This window comes from Canis aureus, chromosome X (assembly GCF_053574225.1).
Source record: "Canis aureus isolate CA01 chromosome X, VMU_Caureus_v.1.0, whole genome shotgun sequence".
NCBI classification, from domain to species: Eukaryota; Metazoa; Chordata; class Mammalia; order Carnivora; family Canidae; genus Canis; species Canis aureus.
This window is the reverse complement of record NC_135649.1, coordinates 28,829,433-28,854,314: the sequence shown is the minus strand read 5'-3', so window position 1 is coordinate 28,854,314 and position 24,882 is coordinate 28,829,433. Positions and strand designations below refer to the sequence as shown.

The 24,882-nt window shown below is 35.3% G+C and overlaps 1 protein-coding gene across 7 annotated transcripts in view; it reads right to left on the bottom strand.

Annotated features, from left to right (window-relative positions):
- Positions 1-24,882, bottom strand: part of THOC2 (THO complex subunit 2) — a 130,666-nt gene that overhangs the window by 8,816 nt on the left and 96,968 nt on the right. For 3 of the 7 annotated variants that reach the window (XM_077888289.1, XM_077888291.1, XM_077888290.1), the window contains exons 19-36: positions 24,401-24,497; positions 22,125-22,242; positions 21,367-21,546; positions 20,469-20,633; positions 15,748-16,023; positions 14,549-14,690; positions 13,924-14,081; positions 12,910-13,038; positions 11,974-12,105; positions 11,702-11,886; positions 10,995-11,173; positions 10,659-10,761; positions 9,562-9,992; positions 9,266-9,324; positions 7,714-7,749; positions 2,789-2,926; positions 2,373-2,442; positions 2,133-2,290 (exon numbers count right to left, since the gene is read on the bottom strand). In XM_077888289.1, coding sequence (XP_077744415.1) covers positions 2,133-2,290; positions 2,373-2,442; positions 2,789-2,926; positions 7,714-7,749; positions 9,266-9,324; positions 9,562-9,992; positions 10,659-10,761; positions 10,995-11,173; positions 11,702-11,886; positions 11,974-12,105; positions 12,910-13,038; positions 13,924-14,081; positions 14,549-14,690; positions 15,748-16,023; positions 20,469-20,633; positions 21,367-21,546; positions 22,125-22,242; positions 24,401-24,497 — 2,756 coding nt within the window. Of the gene's footprint in view, positions 1-2,132; positions 2,291-2,372; positions 2,443-2,788; positions 2,927-7,713; positions 7,846-9,265; positions 9,325-9,561; positions 9,993-10,658; positions 10,762-10,994; positions 11,174-11,701; positions 11,887-11,973; positions 12,106-12,909; positions 13,039-13,923; positions 14,082-14,548; positions 14,691-15,747; positions 16,024-20,468; positions 20,634-21,366; positions 21,547-22,124; positions 22,243-24,400; positions 24,498-24,882 lie in introns of all 7 variants that reach the window. The other 4 variants (XM_077888294.1, XM_077888287.1, XM_077888288.1 and 1 more) reach the window with 3 other exon arrangements.

The following is a 24,882-nucleotide window of genomic DNA, read 5'->3' as shown; positions in this document are numbered from 1 at the left end:
AAGCACAAGCAACAAAGGAAAAAATGTGGACTTCATCAAAAACAAAACTTTCATGCATCAAAGAACACTAGCAAGAGAATGAAAATACAATGTACAAAATGGGGGGAAATATTTGCAAATCATACATCTCATATAGATCTAGTATCTAGGCTATATAAAGAAGCCTTACAAGGGAGCAACAAAAAGACAAACAATCCAATTTAAAAATGGTCACAGCATCTGAAGAGATTTCTCCAAAGAAGGTATACGAATGGTCAACAAACACATAAAAAGATGTTCAACATCATTAGTCATTAAGGAAATGCGAAATCAAAACCACAATGAGATACCACTTCACACCAACTAGGATGGCTATAATAAAAAAATTTTTTTAATTAAAATAAAAAAAAATAAAACAGAAAAGAACTGTCGGCAATGATGTAGAGAAATTGGCACCCTCATACATTGCTGGTAAAACATAAGCTGTCCAGCCACTGTGGAAAACGGTTTGTCGGTTTCTCAAAAAGTTAAACATAGCATTACCATATATAACCCAGAAATTCCACTCCTGGGTATACGCACAAAAGAACTAAAAACAGGTCTTCAAACAAACACTTCAGAGCAGCACACATTCATAGCAACACCATTCACAATAGCCAAAGGGAAACAACAAAAAAGTCCATCAATTAACAAATGGATGAACAAATGTGGTACATTCGTACAATGGAATATTATTCAGCCATAAAAAGAAATGGAAGTAGTGATACATGCTACAGCATAGAAGAATCTCAAAAATGTTATGTTAAGTGAAAGAAGTCAGACACAGAAGGCCACATTATTATACGATTCCATTTATATAAATTTCCCAAACTGGTAAACCCACAGAGACAGAAAGCAGATTAGTAGTTGATAGGGGATAAAAGGGGAGGGAAATGGGGAATGACTGCTTAATGGGTATGGGGTTTCTCTCTGGGGTGATGAAAATGTTCTGGAACTAGATAGACATGATGATCGCACAACATTGTAAATATACTAAATGCCACTGAACTGTACATTTTAAAATGGTTATTTTTATGTTATGTGAATTTTACCTCAATTAAAGAAAAACACTTTTAAATATAGGAGCAGCATCACTTTTAAAACATATAGAATTTTTTTTTTTTTGAGTAGCTTTCACACCCAGAATGAAGCCCAACTCCATTGAACTTGAACTCATGGCCCTGAGATCAAGACCTGAGCTGAGGGCAACCCCCGTGGCCCAGCGGTTTGGCACCCGCCTTTGCCCCAGGGCGTGATCCTGGAGACCCAGGATCAAGTCCCACATGGGGCTCCCTGCATGGGGCCTGCTTCTCCCTCTGCCTGTGTCTCTGCCTCTGTGTGTGTGTGTGCCTCTCATGAATAAATAGATAAAATCTTTAAAAAAAAAAAAAAAAAAGACCTGAGCTGAGACCAAGAGTCGGCCAGCCACTTAACTGAGACACCAAGGCGCCCCAAAGCACAGAGAAACTTTAAAACAATCACCTTGCAATTTTCGAAAACTGCTTTTAAGAGCTATGACTATATGTACCATAATAATGCTTTTGAAACACTTGATACCTTAGTAATGACTTGCCTACTTTATGGCAGATGCATGAAATGTATTGTGAGTATCATCCATGAGTAAGAGAATACACACTATACTTAGTTTGAAAATCAAATACAAAGTTGCAAACACATAAGTTTATTAAGAGAAATGTTATAAAAATGTTTTTTATAAATCACAATTAATAAAGACTTTATGACAATGTAATGATCAGGGAGAAAAAATACACATGACCATATTTTAATCTCACGAACGTAAAGAAACCAAAAAACACTGTCGGCGAGAGGAAATAAAAGAAAACAAAAAGAGAAAAACTCAATGAATACAAGTAGGTGGGCGTGAAATGGAGACAAAAGAAATTTCAAAGGTAAACTAATTCTACTCTCCCAGTAATTTGGGACCCAACTGGCTGGAATTCCCCCAGATAACCTGCCCTCCCCAACTAACTGCCTCCTCTTCCCACCCTCAAATAATTAACCAAAGACTATCTGATTACCAAAAAACTCAATATTTGCTAAATAGTTAATTTTTTTAAGAAAAAGCCTTTTGTTCCTTTGTTTCCCTAATTTACCTTTTTGCCACCGGAGGAGATTTTATCCATCTTTTCAGATTTAAACGAATCACCACCTTTTTCTTTGCCTGAAGATTTTGACTTATTTTTTTCCTTGTCTTTCTCATTTGGATAAGGAGACTCACACGGACTTTCACTTTTGTGTTTTGAAACCCCCACTAAAAGTATAAAAGAGAATCATGAAAGCCTTTTCCAATTCAGTTTGACGACTGCTGCGAAAGTATTAATAAATCCACCTACTTGTTCCGTTTTCCTCTTTTCGCCTCTTGGCTAAGTCCGGCGGCACTTCACGGTCATTGTTTGAATGATCCTAGAACCAAGAATTGTGAACTACATTGATCAAGAGTTTATGTTATTTTTTAAAATTACTTTTATATAAGGGCACAGCTAACTAGCACTGGAGAATATTGGCAGTGGTTTTACATACTTGGTAAAATGATATGAAAGACAAGCAGAGCTGGTAGAGATTATTAGGCTGAAGATCCTTATTACTGTAGAAGATTCAATTCAAACACACTTTAGGGTGAAAATACCAGTTAAAATATTTAATAACAGCCTGACATGCAACAAGCTAGTACTTAAAAAGAAAAGGCAACAAACACGCTACCATACATGATATAGTGGCTTTCCAAACTATTTTTCAAAAAGTTACAAACCCTTTTCCGTTCTTTCCTGTCCTTTTCATCTTTTTTCTCTCTTTCTCTGGATCTTTCCCTTGACTTGTCCAAATCTTTCTTGTCCATTTCTCTCTCCTTACTCTTGGACAGTGGTGGAGGAGTATGATTAATGTAGAGCTGTTAAATTAAGGCAATATTACTAAAGATTATTAGTTTTCCAGTATCGGCATCATCTGCTTGATTGTTTATTTAATGAAAGACAATTGGTAGTTAGACCCAAAGTCAAAACTGGTCTGCTGTCTGGATTACAAGAGGTGAAATAAAAGAGCAAGGCACAAATTATGCAGACTTCCATTCTCGGCCTTACAAAAATTTTCATTTAAACTCAATTGGTTCATTCCTGTCTTAACTGAGACTCATTACTAAATCTATAAGCTACAGTTCCCTTTATAGCTCTATTGCGAAGATCTATAATCACCACTACAGGAGTCCATATGTGAAAAATAATGACTGGACTTTCTCTAAAAAACAATCTCAAAAAAAAAAAAAAAACAATCTCTACAGAATCACAGAATTTTAAATGGTTTTACCATCCACTTACAAGGCATTTGATGATAGCAAAAGTACAAAATAAAACCTAGCCATGACTTTACTACTACTAAGTCTTTTTTTTGCCTCAGCATATACCATGCATATGTTATCTAAACTTATTTTTATAAATATAAAGGCTGCATATTCTCTACTTCTGAAAGCACTACAATTTCTACCAAATAATCACAACTGACTGTGAAATTTGTCTTACTGGTTCTAAATAGCTCAGAAAATCATCTGGTCAGCTGAGGATGATAAAACAACTCAAAGACTGAAAAATGATGAACTGATGTCTGCCTATTGTTTCTCCAGCAAAAGGCTCACAGGCAATAAACAGCCAAAGATGAAGGATGTGCTACCTAAATAATTAAGAAATAACCTTAGTAACTTATACAAGTTGTAAATATAGAAATCTAGTATAAAAGAAAACATTAAGTAAGTAATCAGATACCTATCCTTACAGCATTTATAACTGTGCTACAAGCTTATGTTCAATTTAAGACAAGAATTAGGCGAAATATGAAATATAACTCATTACATAACTACACAATCCTAGATATACCTTAGGAATGAAAAGAATAGTGAGTCAAAAGTCAAATAGTTTTACGTGAGGAAATCCTTTGGTATTCAAAGGAATACACCAAAAAAAGAGCATCAGTCTGAAAATTAAAGAAACACTTATTTTTTAACACCACCAAATATTTTCGATTCAGTTGGCTCAGAAATACTGCCATAGCAATGCAGAAGGAGATTCTTTAAAATGTCAATGATTAAAAGCTGATCATCAACTGAAATAGACAAAATGTTTATTAATAACAAAGAGCAAGAGAATGAGAAACAGTCATAAAAGTGCTTGTCCAAATGGTACTCTTGCTGGGTTAATGCCCTATTCGACACTTTTCTAATTACGAGGTTTCTTCATATCTTAAGTTAATATTACTTATGAAACTATTAAGACAAAAGAAATAATATATTCCAGCAATACTCAAAGAAGATTTCTCTAAGGGAAGTATTGCTTAATTCTCCTGATAAAAAGAAAAAAAGGGGGAGTTGTGATTACAGATAAGTATACAAAGTATACAGATAAGTGTGTGTGTGCACACACACACACCTCTTCCACAAGAATGAAGTTTTTAATTGTGCCTAACTTAAATTCTGTATTGCAAGGAACTGAGAAACCTATATATTCTTAATTTAGAAATATACCTAATTCTATTCCTTCTTCGTACCCTTCTAAGAAAAGTTCTGATCACAATACTCTTTTCCACAGTAACATGTAGTCTCTCACTGCCTACAGAATAAAGTGCATAATCCTTGGCTTAGGTTATGTCCAATCTCTTCACAATCTTTGCACAATTATATCATACTGTGAGGTAACCCAATGCACTCTATGCTGTGGCTACCACTGGCTCCCTAACACCCTGTCCTTCCCAGCAGTTCTCTTCACCATAATGGTTGCTCACTTTTATCTTAATCTCTTAAAATCTTACTAGCCTTCAAAGACAGCTCAAAAGCCATCAGCACTTCAATCATCCCTCAACTCTGCAACTCACTTTCAACTCACTTTCTGGTGAACTCTTGTTATTTATTATTTTATATTAACCTTTTTTTGTGACAGGTATTCCTTATTAATTTCAAATCATTTATTATTGTCCATAACATAGTTTCCAGTCTGGTACGGAAACTAATGTGTCTTTTCTATTTTTACACATATCCTAGTGCCTGGTACACACCAAGTACTCAACACATGTTTGCCAAACAAAAGGAATGATTTGATAAATTGATCTGCATATAGTATTGATGGATTTTGCTTTTGATTTGCTTTTATTCTTGACATTGGGATCAACAGGTCCAAAAAACAATACAACTGGTTTTCAAAATCTGTTAACACTGCTACAACTGACTTTTTTAAGGCTACCATGTATAAAGATGGCCTCACTTACAGGCTTCCATTTGATTATAAATCCTTGTTTTAAGATGATTAACAGAATTAAAACCTGTTTTGAGGAGTCACTGCTGCCCTCCTCAATAACAGAGAAGCTTGGGTAAAGGAAAATGCTTTTCACACTTTCTTCATCAAATGTAGCTGCTAAGACTGCTGGGTGAAAACACAAGTGACCAAACTGGAAATATGCCAATTGGAAATTGGGAGTGGAAGGTAAACACACAAAAAGATTTGGATATTTTAAGCTAGATTTTTCTCCCTTTAATCCCACTTGAAAAGCCAAATCCATGTTTTACTTTTACCATGGATTAGAAAGGGAAAAAGTAATTTAATAAAAAAGAGGATTTTAGGGAAAAAGCATAACTAAAAAAATTAAAGCATAGAAACAATTTTGCATGTACAAGTGACAAGATAACATGAAAAAAAAATAGACACACATCATTAGAATCCTCTAAAAAGTAAAAGCTATCCCAGAAACAGGGAGTTGATACAGATTGTCAATTTTAGAGATCAAAGTCAGGTAACTTTTTTTCCCTAAAACTTTCATATGCTATTGAACTTTTCTAGACATATAAAATTGCAGACCAGTAATCTTTGGATGCTTTACCAAAGTCCAAAGGCATTAAGGTTCATTTCAAATAGTTATTGAATACCTAATCATATCCCCAAGTTATCATACTAAGCACTAAAGCCCTGAAAAGTGGTATGAGTCACACGATTTTGACAGTACATTTAGATGTCATTTTCAAATTTTTCTGGTTGAACGTGGAATAAACCTATTGAATTTTTAATGACCAGAAAATCACTATTTTTTTTAAAGGGGGCTAGGGAGACTAACTTGAAGCACTATAATTTTAAAAACAAGGCTAACACACTAAAGAAGTTAGGAACCCCTTTTGACTACTGTTGAAATAGGTGCTAAGAATCAAGGGACCATACTTTTTTTTGCAATTTTTTTTCATTGTGGTAAGAATACTTGAGGAACCTTAATTTTAGTATAAGTTTTGGTACTAACTAACAAGTTATATGCCACTGGGAAAAGATCAAGAACTTTTTCAATCTCTTATTTTTCAAAAAGAGACTACCCTCCTGTCCTATCTACCTTACAGCACTGTTATGGGCATGAAATGAGATAACATGTGTATCTCACCTGTTTTGTTTTCAAAAGGCTTTCACAAATGTAAGGAACCATAATTTTCATCACTGATGAGAAATTCCAGTTAACTATAACAGCAGGTTTCAAACTGCTTCAAAGTATGTTTCAGGAAATAAATACTTAACAAGGTAACATTGTTAACCCATGAATTTAAAATAGCCCACACAAACTACTGATGGTTAAGACTGACATACACAATCCCAAACTGGCTATGAAAACCAACTGTATTGCAATACATACTTCATTTAGCCAATAAAGAGTTTCACCTTAAGAGAAAGCATTCACACAGTACAGCTAATACTCTTTTGATTAATACAGTATACTCTAAAAACAATGCTACAATTTCAGGACAAAGGCACATTGGCTAACCTAAACTATTAAATTAGTGCTTATTTGCCCAATATCCACAGACATTTCATTATAAAGCTATAAACCTAAAAGCAGTTAGTAATGTCAACTGGCTTTGTTTCAAAATTTCATTTTGTATTGGTCCACCAGGAAGAGATAATACTTAGCAGATATAAGAGGAGGCGAAGTAGAAAATCAAAGTGAAAGAGGGTACAAATTTTATAAGTAGACAAAATAACATGAACAATGGACAATTCAACTACAATAATGAAATGAACTCTGTAATAAGATACACAAAAATTGCACATTATTTTTAGTAGAAGAATACTCAAGAAAGCAGAGTAATAGGCAAGAATCAATACTGACATGCAAACATGACCATCCAGTTGAGTATTCCCCTCCAAGAGAATGATCAGTTGACATTAACCATACTTCTTGATATTATGCTACAACTACCAAATAGGTAGCTCAGCAGAGGCAACAGAAAGTTTTATGGATTGAGATGGGCTCAGTTTTTAGAATAGTTACGTGAATGCATCAAATTTATTTTCTGGTCTTTGGGGTTGTCTAAAAAAGTCCGAAAATAACCTGACGGATTTGTTTTGAGAAATTGAGCAAGCCTACTCCCCAAAATAAATCAATAACCTCTTGCCCAAACCTTAAACTTATTTCCAGATTTTGAAGCATAAAAGGATAATGCACAACACAGCAAGCAAAGAGAGATTATAGAAATGTTGCCACATTACACGCATTTCATAACAATCTCATTAAAAGGGACCGTTGTCATCCACTGTTTCAGTTTGTGAATGTATTTTTAAAGGTTATTCACTAGCTTACTGAATTTACTAGGGTGAAGGTATCTACTAAATAAATGAAGAATTTTTTCTGTTTTACTTAGGCATGATGATTTTAAAAGACTCAAACCTTTGCTGAAGACTCCTTGAGTTCGATGAGACTGTCCTGTAGAAAATGAATGGAGATGACAGGTGAGCTGGCATAGTTCTCAGAACCCAGAGGAACTTTGGGAAGTATGGCTGTAACCTGGAAATAAACCAGCTACTTCTTGTGAGGATAAATCTTGTGATGTCAATTATTATATGAATATCAACAATAAAAAAAAAGCAAAACCATGTAATGGAATTGTAATGTTAAAAAAAAACTAAATCATATGTACTCAATGTAACAAATAATCTTTCTCTGCTCATAATTTAAAAATAAATTTCAATGCCACATTTTTCATAACACTGTACTTAATGTTAAGAAGCTTAAGAAAGCAAAACATTTCTTTCCCTCCACAAAAAGGTTAAAACAGTGGAGGTCACTGTGGAAGAACATTATCTTACATTTTCACAGTTTTTCTTTAATTGGGAGGTTTCATTTTTTTTTAATTGGGAGGTTTCAAATCTTACTTTACTTATGACTCTACCATAAATATACACATTTTTAATCCTAGCCCAAAAAACTCAGTGGCATTATATTAACAAGAAAACAAAATGTATGTATTCTCTAAAAGAGTAGTCACTTTTTTGCAAAGTGCCTCTGATGGTGAATCTTATGCCTCCCACAAAAATAAGCACTTAAAAAAAAAGTAAGAAAGAAAAAGAAATAAATTACGGTATTCCACCACAGTGCTCTTTATGAGGAATTAGTTAACTTACAGTTTTAAAAGTTCAACGTACTGCAAATTCAAAGATTCCATGAAATTAGATGACTTTAGAATTAAAATTAAATATGGAGCAAGGAATGGCTACCCTGAGTCTTCAAGAAGGCTACACCCACGATTTTGTGCTGCAGTTGAATGCCTGGGGTTTCTCTTTGCTGGGTGGTAGGATTGGATGCCACATCTGCTTTTATCGTAACGCAAGGTTCAACTTGTTGGGAACCCAATGGGTATAAACAAACCTCCAAGGGAAGATACAACAGAAGCTGCATGCTCACTGAATATACACAACTACAGGAGAACTGATCACCAAGGAGACTTTAAAATGGAACTCCTTTCAAGATTCCTTCTTAGAAGGCACACATCGGTATGATGCTCATCAAGAAGCTTGATGAATTCAGAGGTATCTTGTTTATCCTGTATCATCCAGGAAGTCTTCAGTGCTATATATTCTTCAATATTTATGCTGAAAAATAGGCTTCATTCTGCTGAAAAGATTCATTTGCTTGTAGCTACCATTGCACTCCAAAAAAGACTGCTTAAAGCAGTGAGGCACTTCTGGGTAAAATTTCTCTTGCACTTTGAAACACTACAAAATTAGTGCTAGGTCCTTGAAGTTTTAATATTTTTATAATAAAAATACTCAATAGGAAAAAAATATCAGTCCACCAATATGTAAAAAATTCATTTTCTAATGCAATATATAACCTCCAGTGGCTCCAGTGAATACTTGGCACAAGACTTGAAGGAAGTCAGGACACGTATTCCAACCAGGTGAGCCTAACATGGACGCTGCCTTCCTCAGGCTATACTAACCTTTACTGTTGAGGAATGTGATGGAGAAGGGTGGGTATCAATTTTGCGGCGTTTTTGTTCTGTTGGAACAAAAAGAAATGGTCACCATAAGATAGATTTCTACTTTTTCCAAACACTTAAAAAAAAAAAACCAAAACATCACTTTTAAGGCCATCAAGTATTAGCAGCAGTCCCCCGCCCCCCACCGCTGCTCAATGAAGTCCCGAGATAACTTGCCAAAACAAGGAGACAAGAACCAATTATATATTAACAAGAGCTAAAAGTAAACAAATACAAATAAAGAAAGGCAAACTTGCCCCTTTCAGGCTCTGCAACATCTGATCGGGGAACAGGAGACTTCAAGGACCCAGAAACTGGTGTTTTTTCTCCTCCTTTAACATTTTCCTTTGATTTCATTTCCTTTGCTATATCTCTTTCTCTGGATGGCTCCTTCTCTCTTTCCTTTTCTTGAGTCGATTTTGATTCTACGTTGGGGACAGTGGTTTTGAATTTCTCATCTTTAGCTTTTTCTTCCTTCTTGAATTTTTCTTTCTCTTTGTCAGACTTGGGTGTTCTTTCCTTCGTCTCTCTTGCTTTTTCATCTTTATTTGGCCGCTCTTCCTTCGGTTTTTCTTTACCATCTTTACCAAGTACCCTGGCCTCTGGAGTAGTAGCTGGAGTCTTTTCTTTTTTCTCTTTTTCTTTCTCTTTCCCTTTTTCTTTGTCATTTTCTTTAACAGCTTTGCTGCTTAAGAATAAAAACACGAAATTTTAAGACAAAGTCATAAAACATTCCATATTATAAACCATAAAGGGTTTCTGACTTCAAAAATACTAGAACTAAGAGTACTCCTTTGAAAACTCAAGGACCTTAAGGCAAGTAAATAGGAAGTACTCTTTATTCAGTAAATAATGAATGACCAGATTCATGAACACCAGATTAAAAAAGAATGATTAAAGTGACATCAGACCCTTTTATGTGTATGCTCATAATCTCTGAGGATTACAAGGTAACAACCAAAAATTATCCCACAAGCCAACCAAGGGTGCTAATATCAGGAACTGGATTACTCGGCTGGATGGATCACTGGTCTAAATCAGGGTAGGCTTCTATTATGTTCATTATCCTCACCTAGAATGTCCACAGCAAGCACTAAATCCTAAAATGTTTTTCTAACTTCACCACCTACCTTCACCTGCATAACTCAGCAGGGAAACAAAGTTGGTCTCAGCATTATACAAAACATAATGAGGACGGTTAAGCACATCATCAAATTAGGGATACGTATAAAATTCCAAGGTCCAACATAAATGACTTTCATAGTCTTTAACTACCACCCTCTTTCATTCATGTCCAATGAGGTTAAAATCATATAAGAATTCAGAATCCTGACATACAGCACAATGTTCCTACCTGTTAGAGCTACTGTTTCCATTGCTTGAATTCCCTTTCGGTGTGGCACTAGAAGCTTTATTAACAGCTTTCACACCACACTGAGATCTCTCCCTTGATTTATCTGAAATAAAGGTAAGGTTTTATTTGACAAGTCCCTAATTGTAAATAAACTACAATTTCACAGCAAAATGATCAGAAATTAAATAGAAAGGGCTAATTATTTAACAGTTAAATACTCCTACCTAAGAAATAAACTATAATATCAAGCCAGCATTTTTACTTGTCATGTGATATAAAAGATATAAGTTGGTGGAAACAAAACTATTACTTATAAATTTCTAGAAATAAGCATACCAGTCTCCTCAGTACTGCTTTCATCCGATTTAGATGCACTTCCTATCGACGATGAAGAAGGCCCACCACCAGGCCCATTTTGTACACTGGCAACTGCATTCCTCGGAGGGGGATCTTTGTGATGAAACTCATTTTCAGGTATCATGTATGACTTTCTACTTTTCAACTGCCCAGAGTAGCTGAAAGTCGCACAAAGTGTTTAAATATACAAATACAAATCAAAAGCACAAACATGGAGCTTAAAAGAATAAAATTGGCAAGTTATTCACTTTGCTACTTGGTTTCAGAGAATAAAAAATATTAATTTTCAATAAGTTCCTGAAGGTCTTTATAGAGAGCCCCAGATGCTTTCTTTTTTTTTCCAGATGCTTTCTTAAAAATAAAAATTTCAATGTAAACTAATCCTTAAACTAAGATGCCTTTTTTTCCACTAGTGAAGATCCAAAACTCAACTGATGATGAAATTACATTTCCTCCAAATCAAGACATATTCTATATGACTTTTGAAACTATCATCCAGTATAGACCGGAAGCTGATAATCAGAAGTGACAACTCTCACCAGCCTGTGGGAACATGATCGCATAATCTCCCATAATCTCCTGAAGTAAGGCAGAAGATAAACTTCAACACTGTAAAACATTTTAAAGTCTTCAGAATCCTTCTGTCATCTAGTCTCATAAATCACATTAAAGTATAATTGTGTTACCCCATAGCCAATGCATATAGATCTGGCCTCTTCTCTTTTTCTTCTTGGCAGATTTTATGTACTCTTCTTTCCAAAGCCTGACCCAGATTCAAAACTTTGGGGTACCAAGGAAGTATTTTTGTTAGCACAATCAAGATATTCCTGATGTGAGTATATTCGCCTGTTTCAAGGCAATGTACGGATGCCTACAACAAACATTTTAAGATCTATTATTATAAAAGTTTAAGTATAAAGAGAAAAAACCACCTTTGAGAAACATATTTTTTTTTTACCTTGGTTAGTTTGTAATGCCATTTATGTACAACATGTCGAAAATTTTCATAGTCTAATTGATCTGCTTTATTTCCACCATCAAATCCAGTTGCCCGTAATATAGTAAGGAATCCTGGGTAATTTCCACATTCCTTTAAAAAAAAAAAAAGGTTGTTAAAGAAAAATTCTTTTTTTTTTTTTTTTTTTTTTAAATTTTTTTAATTTTATTTATTTATGATAGTCACATAGAGAGAGAGAGAGAGGCAGAGACATAGGCAGAGGGAGAAGCAGGCTCCATGCACCGGGAGCCTGACGTGGGATTCGATCCGGGGTCTCCAGGATCGCGCCCTGGGCCAAAGGCAGGCGCCAAACCGCTGCGCCACCCAGGGATCCCTGTTAAAGAAAAATTCTGCCCCCAAAATAGCAGAAGCTGAAAACTTAAGTGGACCAGATTAATGATTCCATGCAAAAACAAGATGTGTATTTGAAAGACAGGTAGTTTTCAAAGAAAGGTTCAGCTTATTCAACGGTATTAATTTGGAATGTCAGTTTGAGATAGGATTTTTTTAAAAAGCACTTTTTAATAATGAATGAATGATGTTTAAATTTTATTTTTTATTTTTTTTTTAAATTTTTATTTATTTATGATAGTCACAGAGAGAGAGAGAGAGAGAGAGAGAGAGAGAGGCAGAGACACAGGCAGAGGGAGAAGCAGGCTCCATGCACTGGGAGCCCGATGTGGGATTCGATCCCGGGTCTCCAGGATCGCGCCCTGGGCCAAAGGCAGGCGCCAAACCGCTGCGCCACCCAGGGATCCCGATGTTTAAATTTTAAACACTGTTTTATAACTCAATCTTAAACTCAGCTTCCCTTTTAGAACTAAACAACCTAAGGATTACTGAAAGTGGTTGTTATTATATACATGGGTAAAATGTAAGGGTGTTTATTAGTCATACCTTTTCATATGTGGCTCTATCACTGTGCCACCTGGTTACAGTCTCTAACATGCAGCAAAGAAATCTTCCATATCGACTAGCTTCATTTTCAGTACAGCTTGCAACTGTGTAAATTATATCAGAGAAAACCTATAGGAAAGATGTTTGAAAAATAAAAAATCAAGGTCAAAATTAGTTCAAAGTATTAAAAGGTTATGTTATAGCAAATAATAACAAACTAAACAGGTTAGTCAAAATGTATCTTGCCCTTTTAGAGTCACAATTCCAGAAACCAAAGATTTTAGCATTTGTGAGGAAACAGCACATTCATAGAGCAACAAACTTCTATTTGAAAAACTGATTTATAACAGATGAAAAAACTATCATTATTATTACAACATAACTTCTTCAACAAAGACTTAACCATAGATATTACTGGGGTGAGGGGGACAGTAAGCAGAGGTGAGGCTGATAGAAACCAGAAATAGGCAGCTGACATGCTATGACATATACATTTTTAAACCACAAATGCAGTAATTTACGATTAAGAAAAAAGCCAGATGCAAATATACATAAATGTGACCATACTGAAAAGCATCCCTGCTTTTATGTATGTGTGAAGGTGTAAGCTGTTTTGTTGTTTCTTGAGGGAGTGAAGGTTAAGAAAAGAATTCTACCTATTATGACAAACGTATAAACCCATATTACGAGTTAACATATTTACCAGGGGTACTTATTATATGTCAGGCACTATTCAGAACACTTTTGTGTGCAGTGACTTGTTTAATCCACAACAATCTTATGAAGCGAGTACTATCATTCCATTTTACAGATGAGAAAACTGAGGCACAGAGAGGCAAAAAAAACCTGCCAAAGATCATATAGCTAGAAAGTAGCAGAGCTAGGATTCAAGTTCAGGCACTTGGCTCTTGAGTTCATGCTTTTAACCATACACACAATAAAACCTCTACAGATTATAATTTTAGTTATCTTTGTGAGACTTTTTTTTTAAAGGTTGCAATAAAAAGAACTTACTCGATCATAGCAAAGAAGTGTGGAAAAATTTGGAGTTTTCTGTTGATGTACCAATTCAACAAAACGAGCACAGTAAACAGCATCAATTGCTGAAAAAATACATCGAGGAAATATACACAGCTGTAGAAATTTTGTGATGGTCTCATTTTTGGTAGATTCTAAAAATAAGGGAAGAATATATTAAGTGGTAAACTTCTTCCTCAAGTGCCTCAAGGCCATTAAACATGACAACATATATTAATTTTAGTGTAGAGAATGCTATAAAAAAAAAACCCACAAACTCTTTATAGTTTGTAACCAAAAGGTCATGCCTGGGATAAAACTTTCATTTGCACTCTGTGGACATTTCTCTCTCTATATTTCTCCAGAAACACAATTTCATACAGAAAAGTTGAATGATAAGCTGCCAATATTATAACTGTAAATTAATTAATTTCACCAGCAAACTACATCAGTTCCTTCAGTGAACATGTGAGGTTGACTCTGCCTTAATGAATAACCAAAGAATGGGATAGTGAACACTGAGCTGAAATACAAACATAATACACTTCAACACATCTGAAGTTATAGAGGTCTGCTTTTGTAATTTGGCAGTAGCAGGAATGTAACAATTCCAACAACTTACTTGCTAAAAGCCAGTTGTCCTTTTCCAGTTTCAGTCTTTGTAGAACTCTCTGTACATGTTCCATCTGTTTCTTTTCTTCTTCAAGAAGCTTGTCCTGAAGGGCAGTACAACGCTCCTTCTCTTTTTTCTTTTTATTTGGAGGCTACAAAGTATAAGTTGGATACTTTTCTAACTACAAGCACATTACTTCCCCTTCTTTTAATTAAAAAATTCAAAAAGAGGTCAATGCTGATGTTTCATATTAATTACTTCACAGGGATACTGAGGAGTCTACTTGGATGTGCTTTCACCTCCATTCAACAAATCCAAAATCTGGTCTTCACATCAAAACAGGCCATCTTCCTAGCACTGATACTTTTTTTTTTTTTTCTAGCACTGATACTTTTAATCTCAGGCATGAAGTCATCTTTGAACTCTTCTTTCTCCATCATTCCAGTATCCCAACTGCTTACCAAGTCTCATGCATTCCCACTACCTCTACCAATAATCCATGTTCTCAGTACTTCACAATGAATTACCCAAAGAGCCACCTAGCTGGACTCCAGCCTGATGCCAGTCCCTTCCCCTAACAAATGTATTCTTCATACCACTGTTAAGAGCAATCTTTTCAATTATCATTTTTATCATTATCACTTCCTTGCTAAGGAATCTAACTCAGCTCTCAATTTTATCAAGTCCTCTAACTTTCACTGTTCTGCATAATCTGGTCCATCCTAACCATTCACTAAATTTATCACTAAACCCATTCACAACAGTAAAAGTAGTCTCTTTAAACCTTAAATTACTTCACACCTTTGCTGAAGCTTTTGAGTGACCAATCTGCCTCCCTATCTCCAAACAATCTATCTTCAAAGCCTACCCAGCTCAAGACTCACCTCTTCAATAAAGCCTTCTCCTAAAGAGTTCTCTTCTGGGGAATTCCTAATGCTCTTACATTTGAAGTTACACAGATCATTTTAAGTTGCTAACACAGTCTTCAGTAAAAAAAAAAAAAAAAAAGGCAAGCTCAAATACCTTTTGTGTGATCATAACTGCCATGTATTCATTCACCAAGCCCGGCCCCCACCACAAACTCACTTAGAAAAATATTATATAGCAGTAAGATCACAGGTTTAAGGAACCTGAGCTAATACAAAGTATAGGTAATTGAATTAATACCATAAAATTGCTGTACTTGACCTACTAGAACAAAAACCTACCATTTCCTGATTGTCATCAATTGCTTTCATCTGGACTTTAAGTTTATTGACTTCCCGTTCATAGCTGGTGTGTGGAACTGCAAGGTCATACATTGTCAATGACCAAAATGTGGCATAGAATTGAGGGCTGATGTCATCCCAGACTTTGGAAACATGTAAGGAGACCACTGCTTCATGGACAGGAGCCATCACCATTTCACATGATGTAATGTACTTGTGAACTTTATGTTGCTGTTTACTTCCCTTTTCTGATTTTTTAAGTTCATCATACTTGGACTGGAGATAAAAAGTAAAAACAAACACAAAACAATTTATAGTACTGACTTTCATAGTATAAAAACCAATATTTCCTTCTCAAGAATCAGAGGACAGCCAATCAAAACTGTTGTAGGGGGATCCCTGGGTGGCGCAGTGGTTTGGCGCCTGCCTTTGGCCTGGGGCGCGATCCTGGAGACCCGGGATCGAATCCCACATCGGGCTCCCAGCATGGAGCCTGCTTCTCCCTCTGCCTGTGTCTCTGCCTCTCTGCCTCTTTGTGACTATCATGAATAAATAAATAAAATCTTTAAAAAAAAAAAACTGTTGTAGGAATTCTAAGTTCTTATCAATGGCATTTATTTTAAGATAAATCATCCCTGGAAGCTGTTCTAATCTTTAGTTCTTTGTGCTCACTAGGAGCTTTTCAGAAGATTCTTATTAAACCTGACCTGTTATGTAAATAAATAGGGTATATGTATCCCCTCCACCATCCATATCTCCCACCCTACTCTCTCTTACTCTACATTAAGGACTGAACATATAGGATTTCCACTCCTGCTTTAAGATCTTCAAGAGAACCAAGTAAAGGGTCTTAACACTAGTAAAGAAGCATAATGGAACTAGTAATAAGCCAACCAGCACAGAATGTTTTATTACTACACATAGCCCCTATTCGCCATTACAATCTATTAATTAAGAAAGCAGATTAGAGGGAAAAAGAAAAAAGAAAAAAGTGGATTGGGATGCCTGGCTGGCTTAAGTCAGTGGGGCATGCAACTTTTGATCTCAGGGTTGATTTTGAACCCCATGTTGCGTATAGAGATTATTTTTAAAAAAAGAAAGAAATTGGATCAACATTAAGAAAGGCTATGAGAAAGTTACTATGAGACTGCTGCTAAGTAGAGTGATGAGGGGATTCCCAGGATGCAAGAGTATAGTGCCAAAACTGGCAAAGTTCCAAGCAAACAAGGACAAGCTGGTCACCCTACTACTAAGCTAAATAAGACTTTTTTAAAAGATTTTATTTATTTGAGAGAGAGAGAGAACATGCACGAGAGAGAGAGAGAGAGAGAGCACGAGCAGCAGGAAGGCCAGAGGGAGAGAGAGAGAAGCAGAATCCCCACTGAGCAGGGAGCCCAACATGGGGCTCGATTCCAGGACACTGGGATCATGACCTGAGCAGAATGCAGATCCTCAACTGACTGAGCCACCCAGGTGCCCCTAAATAAGACTTTCTATGAATGGATATGGTGTATTAGAGTTTAAAACATGTGGGAATGGACACTGCAGCTTTTTTAGACCAGACTGGTTAATCCTAATTTAGAAGAGAATCTGAGGAAAGCCATACTTTTAAGAGTATGAGGAAAAGAATCTGTTAGTACAGTGGGAGGGTACTACATTATTAGATCATAGAGTATAATACCAAATGTAAAAAAGAAAATAACACAAAGTATTGCTGCTATTATCTCATGTCCTTCAGACTCTTTAGGATGAAAATTTTGTTTGGGTTAGGCATCATTCCTGAAGGTGAACCTCAATGAAGATATAAAACTCACTTCTTTTTTGTTAGAAAAGCATTTAAATCATCACAGTTTGTACTAAACATGGAACCCAGAACTAGAAGATCAGAGGTCAAAGGTTCCACTTTCAGTTCTACATTGTGATAGGCAAGAGTCTTGGCTACTTACACTCCAGCTGTCTTCCCTCCTGAGTGCCTCTATACACCAGGCTAACTGGACTGAAGACAAACCAAGTACTTTGTTCCAGAGGGTATCTCAAGCAGCAACTTACAATTATTAAAATATAATTACAACTGAGAATCTTACAGTTTTTCTCTAAGTGGGAAGATTTATCTTCTGTTAACCCCATTTAAGAAAGCAAGCTGATAATTATTGAGACCACACAGGTGACAAAACTACAAACAATATTACTTATGAGAGAGAAGTCCCAATTACATCACAGACCTGAGAGAATAGTAGCAGGAATAAAAGAAAGGGTTTTAAACTTTGAGACCTGGTCCTGTCCATGGTAACTAGTATCAATCTACGTGAGGCAGAATGACATCTGCTAAAGTTCTAACAAAACATAGGATAAGTAGTGCTGAAACTCCCTACATAGGATAGCTTAAACTACTTGATTTGGGCAAGATCTAGAACATAAACTGGGAGAAAGCCTTTCTTTCAGAACTGAGTTACAAGGTGAGTCTCAATAATTAGAACTTAAAATTAGGTTTTTAGGTATGAGAAAGTAATGATGGGGTATGGACAACCCCCATCTCCCCAGTCCTCGGGTTCTGAATCTGTCACTTCTATTACTAGGTGCCCACTTAGTTCCTATCTAGTTTTTAAAAAATAGGCTTGGATCAGAAAAGACAGTTATATTTCATATTTAACTAAGATGAATATTTCCTTGTCTAAAGTTAAACTCCCTCTCCAAGCTTACACCTTCAGTTAAATGGAAAGACATGACAGCTCTACATCTCAAGTCATCCAGTGCACTAAACCTATGGCATAGAACTGATATCCACAGTTAGTGCTATACTTCAAATTCCTGTTCAAAAAGCTCTTGTTGCCATAACCTGAACAGTGTTTGGTTGGCTGAATTATTCCCATGAGAGCCTGCTAATAATCAATTTATGGAAGGGTCCTAGCAGTCCTCCAATAATCATACCCTCTCATCAAAAGTTCTTCAAAATGGGCTCTCATCCAAGAAGCAAGAGCAAGGATCCCCAGGGAAGTCTGGATGTCCATCCAGTGCAACCAAGGTTTCCAAAGAGCTCCTTTTCCAGAGGGTGTTACGTGGCCTATCAGTAACAGACTCATCCCTGATTTAGCTGTATAGTCACCTCTATATAGTTCTTTGTTTTCCTCTGCAACCCAGAGACAGAAATGACATTTCTTTGTTTAGATTTTTGTACACAGGCTATGGAAAAGGTAGCTACTGGCATGAATGACCTACTCCATTTCTGACCTGGAAAAGTTCAGCCAACCTCAGGAAACCAGGTGTTCCTGTTTGCTAGGGTTCAATATCACTGATTAGTGCGTTCACTTCTCAGTATAGCACAGGGCAGGTCAGAATTCCTGAGATGAAGCAATTCTCCCACCTCAGTCCTTCAAGAAATCAGGTCCCCTATTGTATAGCTGAAACTGATCTACTGTGGGGTGGGGAGACAACACAAGACATAACTATGCAAAGAGAGCACACAATTTTCTAGATTGAGAGATTCTAAAGGGGGGAAGAGGCCTAATCCTACTCCTGGTCCCCTTTTCCCTTCTGAAGAATATAGCACAGTATTATTGCATAATGCTAATAAAGTGATAATTAAATCAATTAACAGGTAGTTGTTAGAGGGAAGTAGGACACTTAGCAGCTGATATGTAAACACTAACAGCTGATGGTCGATTAAATGATCAATTAGACCCCAAATTTCTCAGCATCTTTTCTCCACACCTCTACTACACAACCCTACATTCCTACTGGGAACAAAGAAGGGATCCTAGTTTGAGACCAAGACCTTCCCCAAAATCTATAGTGAAAACTTTTCTTACACAGTACAAGATTAAAACCAACAACAAATAAACAGAAGGGCCAGAATTCAAGCCTACACAAAGGTGAAGAATATGCTGGGGCTCCAGTCAGAGTAGAGAAGTACCATAGTTTCCAAACAGAGGCTTGACCATGGTCTGAAGGAAAAGGAAGTCAATTCCCATTAGAGGTCACTGCTCAGAAGGCAGGTGGCAGATAGAGAAGAGGGAGGGCGGTCTCCTCTTCCCCCTACCATCCTTTCAGTCACTATGCGGATGTCCTGCTTGGGAAGGCTCTGGTTTGCTTTGTAGTTTTCTTTTTTTAGTTGTCTCATTTAGGTGGAGAGAAATAAAACAAGAACTATGAATACACCTTTCTGAGAAGTTATATAACACAGCCTATAAACGTTTTTAGAGTATCTGGGGGTGGTTAAGTCTGTCTGTAAGTCTGTCTTTATTTCTCTCAAGGCAGTATGACTAGCAAGTTAACTGACAGGGATATTGTTACTAAGGAAAGGAGCATTTTGCAGAAGGACATACCATATTTTCCTGTTATCAGAATCAACTAGCACTTGTTAAAAAAACAAAAACAAAAACAAAAACAAAACAAATCCCCAGGTCTAAATTAGAATCTGGGGACATGGGATTGCGTTTTGAAGACGATTTGCTGGGGACTCTCATTTACATTAATGTTTGAGCACAATTCTAAAGGACCCATAAGACATCAACCTGGACAACTGGTGGTATAGTAACAGTAAAATTATAGTACTAATAAGACTTACTTTTAAAAGGATCATTTTCATTGTACACTGCTGAGAGATGAGTATCAAGAGTAAATCCCCAAGAACATAATCTATTATGTGTCAAACTAAAATATATTTACAGTTAAGAAATAATTTGGAATCATTCTTGAATGGCAGCAAAGACACTTACACTTACCGAAATATGGTGTGCATACATTGGCCTAGACAGGAAAAATGCTGCATCGTGGGGTGTATGAAATTCATTACAGAGCACATCAATTGAAGGCACTCGCTTTATATAATCTTCTGTGCTTAGATTAGATGCTAAAAAACCACCAAACTGTACCAGGGTATCATGACACTAAATTTAAAAAATAAGACAAAAAGACAAATGTGCTACCATTTTATGAAACCAACATAAAAATATTCTAAAATGATTATGTCATTTTAACAATATTTTGATTGACATTTAAGAATTCAAATTTTACAACTTAAAAGAACTTCAGAGATAATCTATAACATCATCATGTAATCATATTACCAAAAACGATGCCAAGGTCCTGAAAAGTTGATCAGTCTAAGGCTTTAATAGTCAACCAGGTCTCAAGTTCCAAGGTATTGTTCATCACTTTAAGTAACAGAATAATTTACCCTACATCACATATAACAATTTTATGTATACAGAATCTCCTTGCCCTTAAGAAAACTTCATGTATAAAATACATGTGATCTTTTTTCCCTTATAACATAGTAGGTAATAAACACATTTTATAGGCTAATCACAGGTTTTGCTGCTTCATATTTATAGATATATTTTATAAAGATCACATCAACTTTGTTCTGATTGAAATTCCAGATTTCCAGAGATGAGTAAAGATATGAGAGCAAACAACTTGAAGTTAACTACTTAACTGAGAACCTTATTACATATTATTACATCCCCTGGAGCTTTCTCTTAAATTGTATAATTTGCACAGAATGTTTTACATTAGAGCTGATGTGCAAAATGACATTTTAAAAATTTTACCACAGTCCATATTTTCAATTATCAGGATAAAAAACTCTACATAAACACAAAAGCCACTTTAACTTGCCTGATCATAGAGTTTTCCCACAAGTTTCAAATGTTTCTCTCCACCTTCCTGGAAGATTACCCCATTCCTCTGTTGAGCCATAAGCAAACAGAGAGGAAGAGCAAGATCATGGTCCAATAGTGCATCCTTTAATCTCTGGGAGGATTTTTTAGTGTTTCTGATCTGGCCAAAATAACCACCCTGCATAAGGGAAGACATAAATTTACCAGTGTACAGTGTATTAACACATGCTACCTGATTTGAAGAAAAAAAAAAGGTTCAGTTATAGTTCTGAAGATAAAAAAAACTTTACATTCCTTCCCTTTCTTCACAAATTTATTTTGGTGACACTATTGCCAATTACAGTCACTGGCTTAAAGATAACTGTCAATTGTCTTTAAACTTCTGCATATTTTCCATTTTCTACCTTGTAGTCCCTTAAAAAGAATTATTCTTTATTCAATGTGGAAAAGATTCAAAAACAGAGTAACTATGTTCAGATTTACACCAGTTAGGGTATCAGGGACTATAGAAGACTAGATATTTATTTCTCTTATAGATCTATTACTGTCCTTTTTACTTTGTTTCAACTTTTTCAAAGGGTTAAAATAACTAGTATATCTCAATTTTTTAAAGGGAGGTGAGGACAGTCATGAGGGAAAGGTATGTATGGCTTTGACATTTGGCTTCATGTATTTATGTGTTGTTTGGATTCTTTAGTATGAGTATGCATATATTTTGAACTTAAGAAGTCAACTTAAAAAATTAGCAACTCTCACCTCAGCTTTTAGTTGCTCTCCACCAGTCATGGCCTCTAGTTGCTCCATTGTCATTTCCTCTGTAATTTCTATTCCTGCCATTTTTTGTACCACTTCTTTCAATATAAGCAGGTCAAAACTATTTACAAAAAATAAGAAAGTCTACAGTTGAAACTTCAAACATAAAAGTGACTATATATATATTATAATTAATATGCTGAGAATCCCTAAATTATTTGTATATAAATATGGAGGAGAAGGGGCTGGAGCGGTTTTTAAGGGAAAACTGCATTCCTAGAACTATACTGGAAAATATTTGGGGCATGTAATAGGTTTAACTTTTTCCCTTGTAAATAATTTCAAACTTACAGATAGAATATAAAGATATAAAATAGTACAAAGAACACCAATATAACCTTTACCCCGATTTCACCTATTATTAATATTAAAACATTCTTACTCCCAGTCTTATCATTTGTTTTCTCTCTCCCTCCCTTTCTTCACATACACGCACACACATACACAGTTTTTTTTGAACCATCTGAGAGTTAACTTATTTAGTAAGCAACATCATTTTAAGGGCACATTTTGCCCCCGAAATTCCTAGTATATTTCCTAAGAGTACATTTTCTAGGAATATAGCTATTCTCTTAACACAACCACAGCATAGTTATCAATTTTAATAAATCTAACATTGATTTAATACTTTATAGTGCATATTTCATTTTTATCAGTTCACCCAGTAGCACTTCATAGCATAATATTTATTTTTTTAATTCAAGCATAATTAACAGTTTATATTAGTTTTAGTCACATACAATATAGTGATTAACATTCCATACATTATTCAGTGCTCATCATTGTTTAAGTGTACTCTCAATCCCCTTCACTTCTTCACAGCATTTTTTTATCCTCCAGTACAAGGTGGCCAATACATAGATTTGGTGGTATAGAGCCATCTCTCTAAGCAATCACACACACTTGGAAGTAATGGAGGGAGTGAGGAAGAGAAGAAAAAAAGGAAGGGAATAGAAGTTCCAAGTTGTGGTGTATGAGCCTAAGATGACAGCCGTAAGAACATGTTATTGTGCCAATAGTTATGAATTTTAATTCTCAAAGTTTAGGACTGTCAATGGAAATAACAACTTATAACTTTCAAGATCTTCTTTAATTAGTTAAGTAATGAAGATAAAGTGGAAACCTCCTTTCCTACAAAACAAATACAGATGTTTTTCCAAAGGTAAAGCCAGACATACTCAAAACACAAGTTAATAACAGACAAAAAGCACAGGTTTTGAGGATTCTTAAGTGCTTACTCTCTCAACTTGTCTTGCCTTTCCTAAACATAGTTTATGAAAACAAGAGAGCCCTCATGCAAATTAGTATGCAACAAGTACCAATAAAATGTTTTAATTTTTCTTTAAGCTATCTTTTAATTAAAAACTATATTCACAGTACAGAAAACTGACTTAGATTTTAAAATAATGTTATATTCTCCTGGCCCATAGACATAGAAGAGCAAAGTATATAGGAATGGTGGACAGATGTGCATAGTGAGTGAAATACTGATAAAATCCTAAATCTAAATATTATTTTTTTAAGTTTTCCCTAATCCAAAATAATAATCTGTCAAGAATTACTTAGGTAATACTTGGGTGGAACACTAGATAGCTTTACAAGTTTTGGTTTGCCTTCTACCAGAAAGTTTTTTGGAATAATTTCTAGTTCTTTGATTCTAGTCAGTGTACCGCTGATGAGGTTTAATAGACATACTAATTCAAACTCTAAATAGTAATATTGTTCCAGAATAAAATAATAATATGAATAGTATTCATAAAGAAAAGAGGACACTGCCCAAAAGGTATGTAAGCTGTATCTCCGAGGTTCAAATTTTTAAAAAATTGATTTTTAAAAAATTCTGTGTACACCCTCAAAATAAATATGTTCCTACCAATTACTGTCCAGCAGCAAAATCAATAATGTAATATGTTTTCTCATAAGAGGATTTATAACATACCATATAAACCATTTACTCAAGAGCCTAACAGGCAGTCAAAATGAATTGTCTTTTTAGTAAGTTACATATATAGCCAAAAATTACATTTCTTTCTGCAAAAAAGTGTTTATGTATGAAATTACAATTTCTTTTATTAAAGAATTCCATATAAATAAGTGAGCAACTATTCTACTTAAGCCTACAAAACAGTTTTTCCAAATAATAGCAATCTCAATATCCCAATACCACCAGAAGTAGTCTACTTATTGAATTTCATTTACATATAATTTGCTATGAATACCTTTTGCCTGCCTTTAGCTGATTAGCCACATATTGAAGAAGACCAGCAAGATCAATTGGATATTTACGAAAAACTGCACCACAGAAACTAGCCAGACCTATATGAAATAAAAAAATAGGGCTTTTAAAAAACAGTTCATAAAACAAAAAAACACAATATTAAGTGGCATTTCTCAACTAACTCAATTTCTAAAACAAAATGAGGTAGGAATAATTGTAATGCTGATGCCATTGAAAGGAGCTTTACAATTAATAATAGCTAATATTTATTGAGCATACATATGCTAAGCACTGTACTATGTAAGCACTTTATGTTAATTAATTCATTTAATTTTTGCAATAATCATCTCAGGTTGGTATAAACCAATCAAATGAAGAAAATCTGGAACAGATATATCATGCAACTTGTTCATGTCACATAGTTGGTATGAGGTAGAGCAGTGATTCAAACCAATACAACGGCCTGATTCCAGAGCCTGTTAG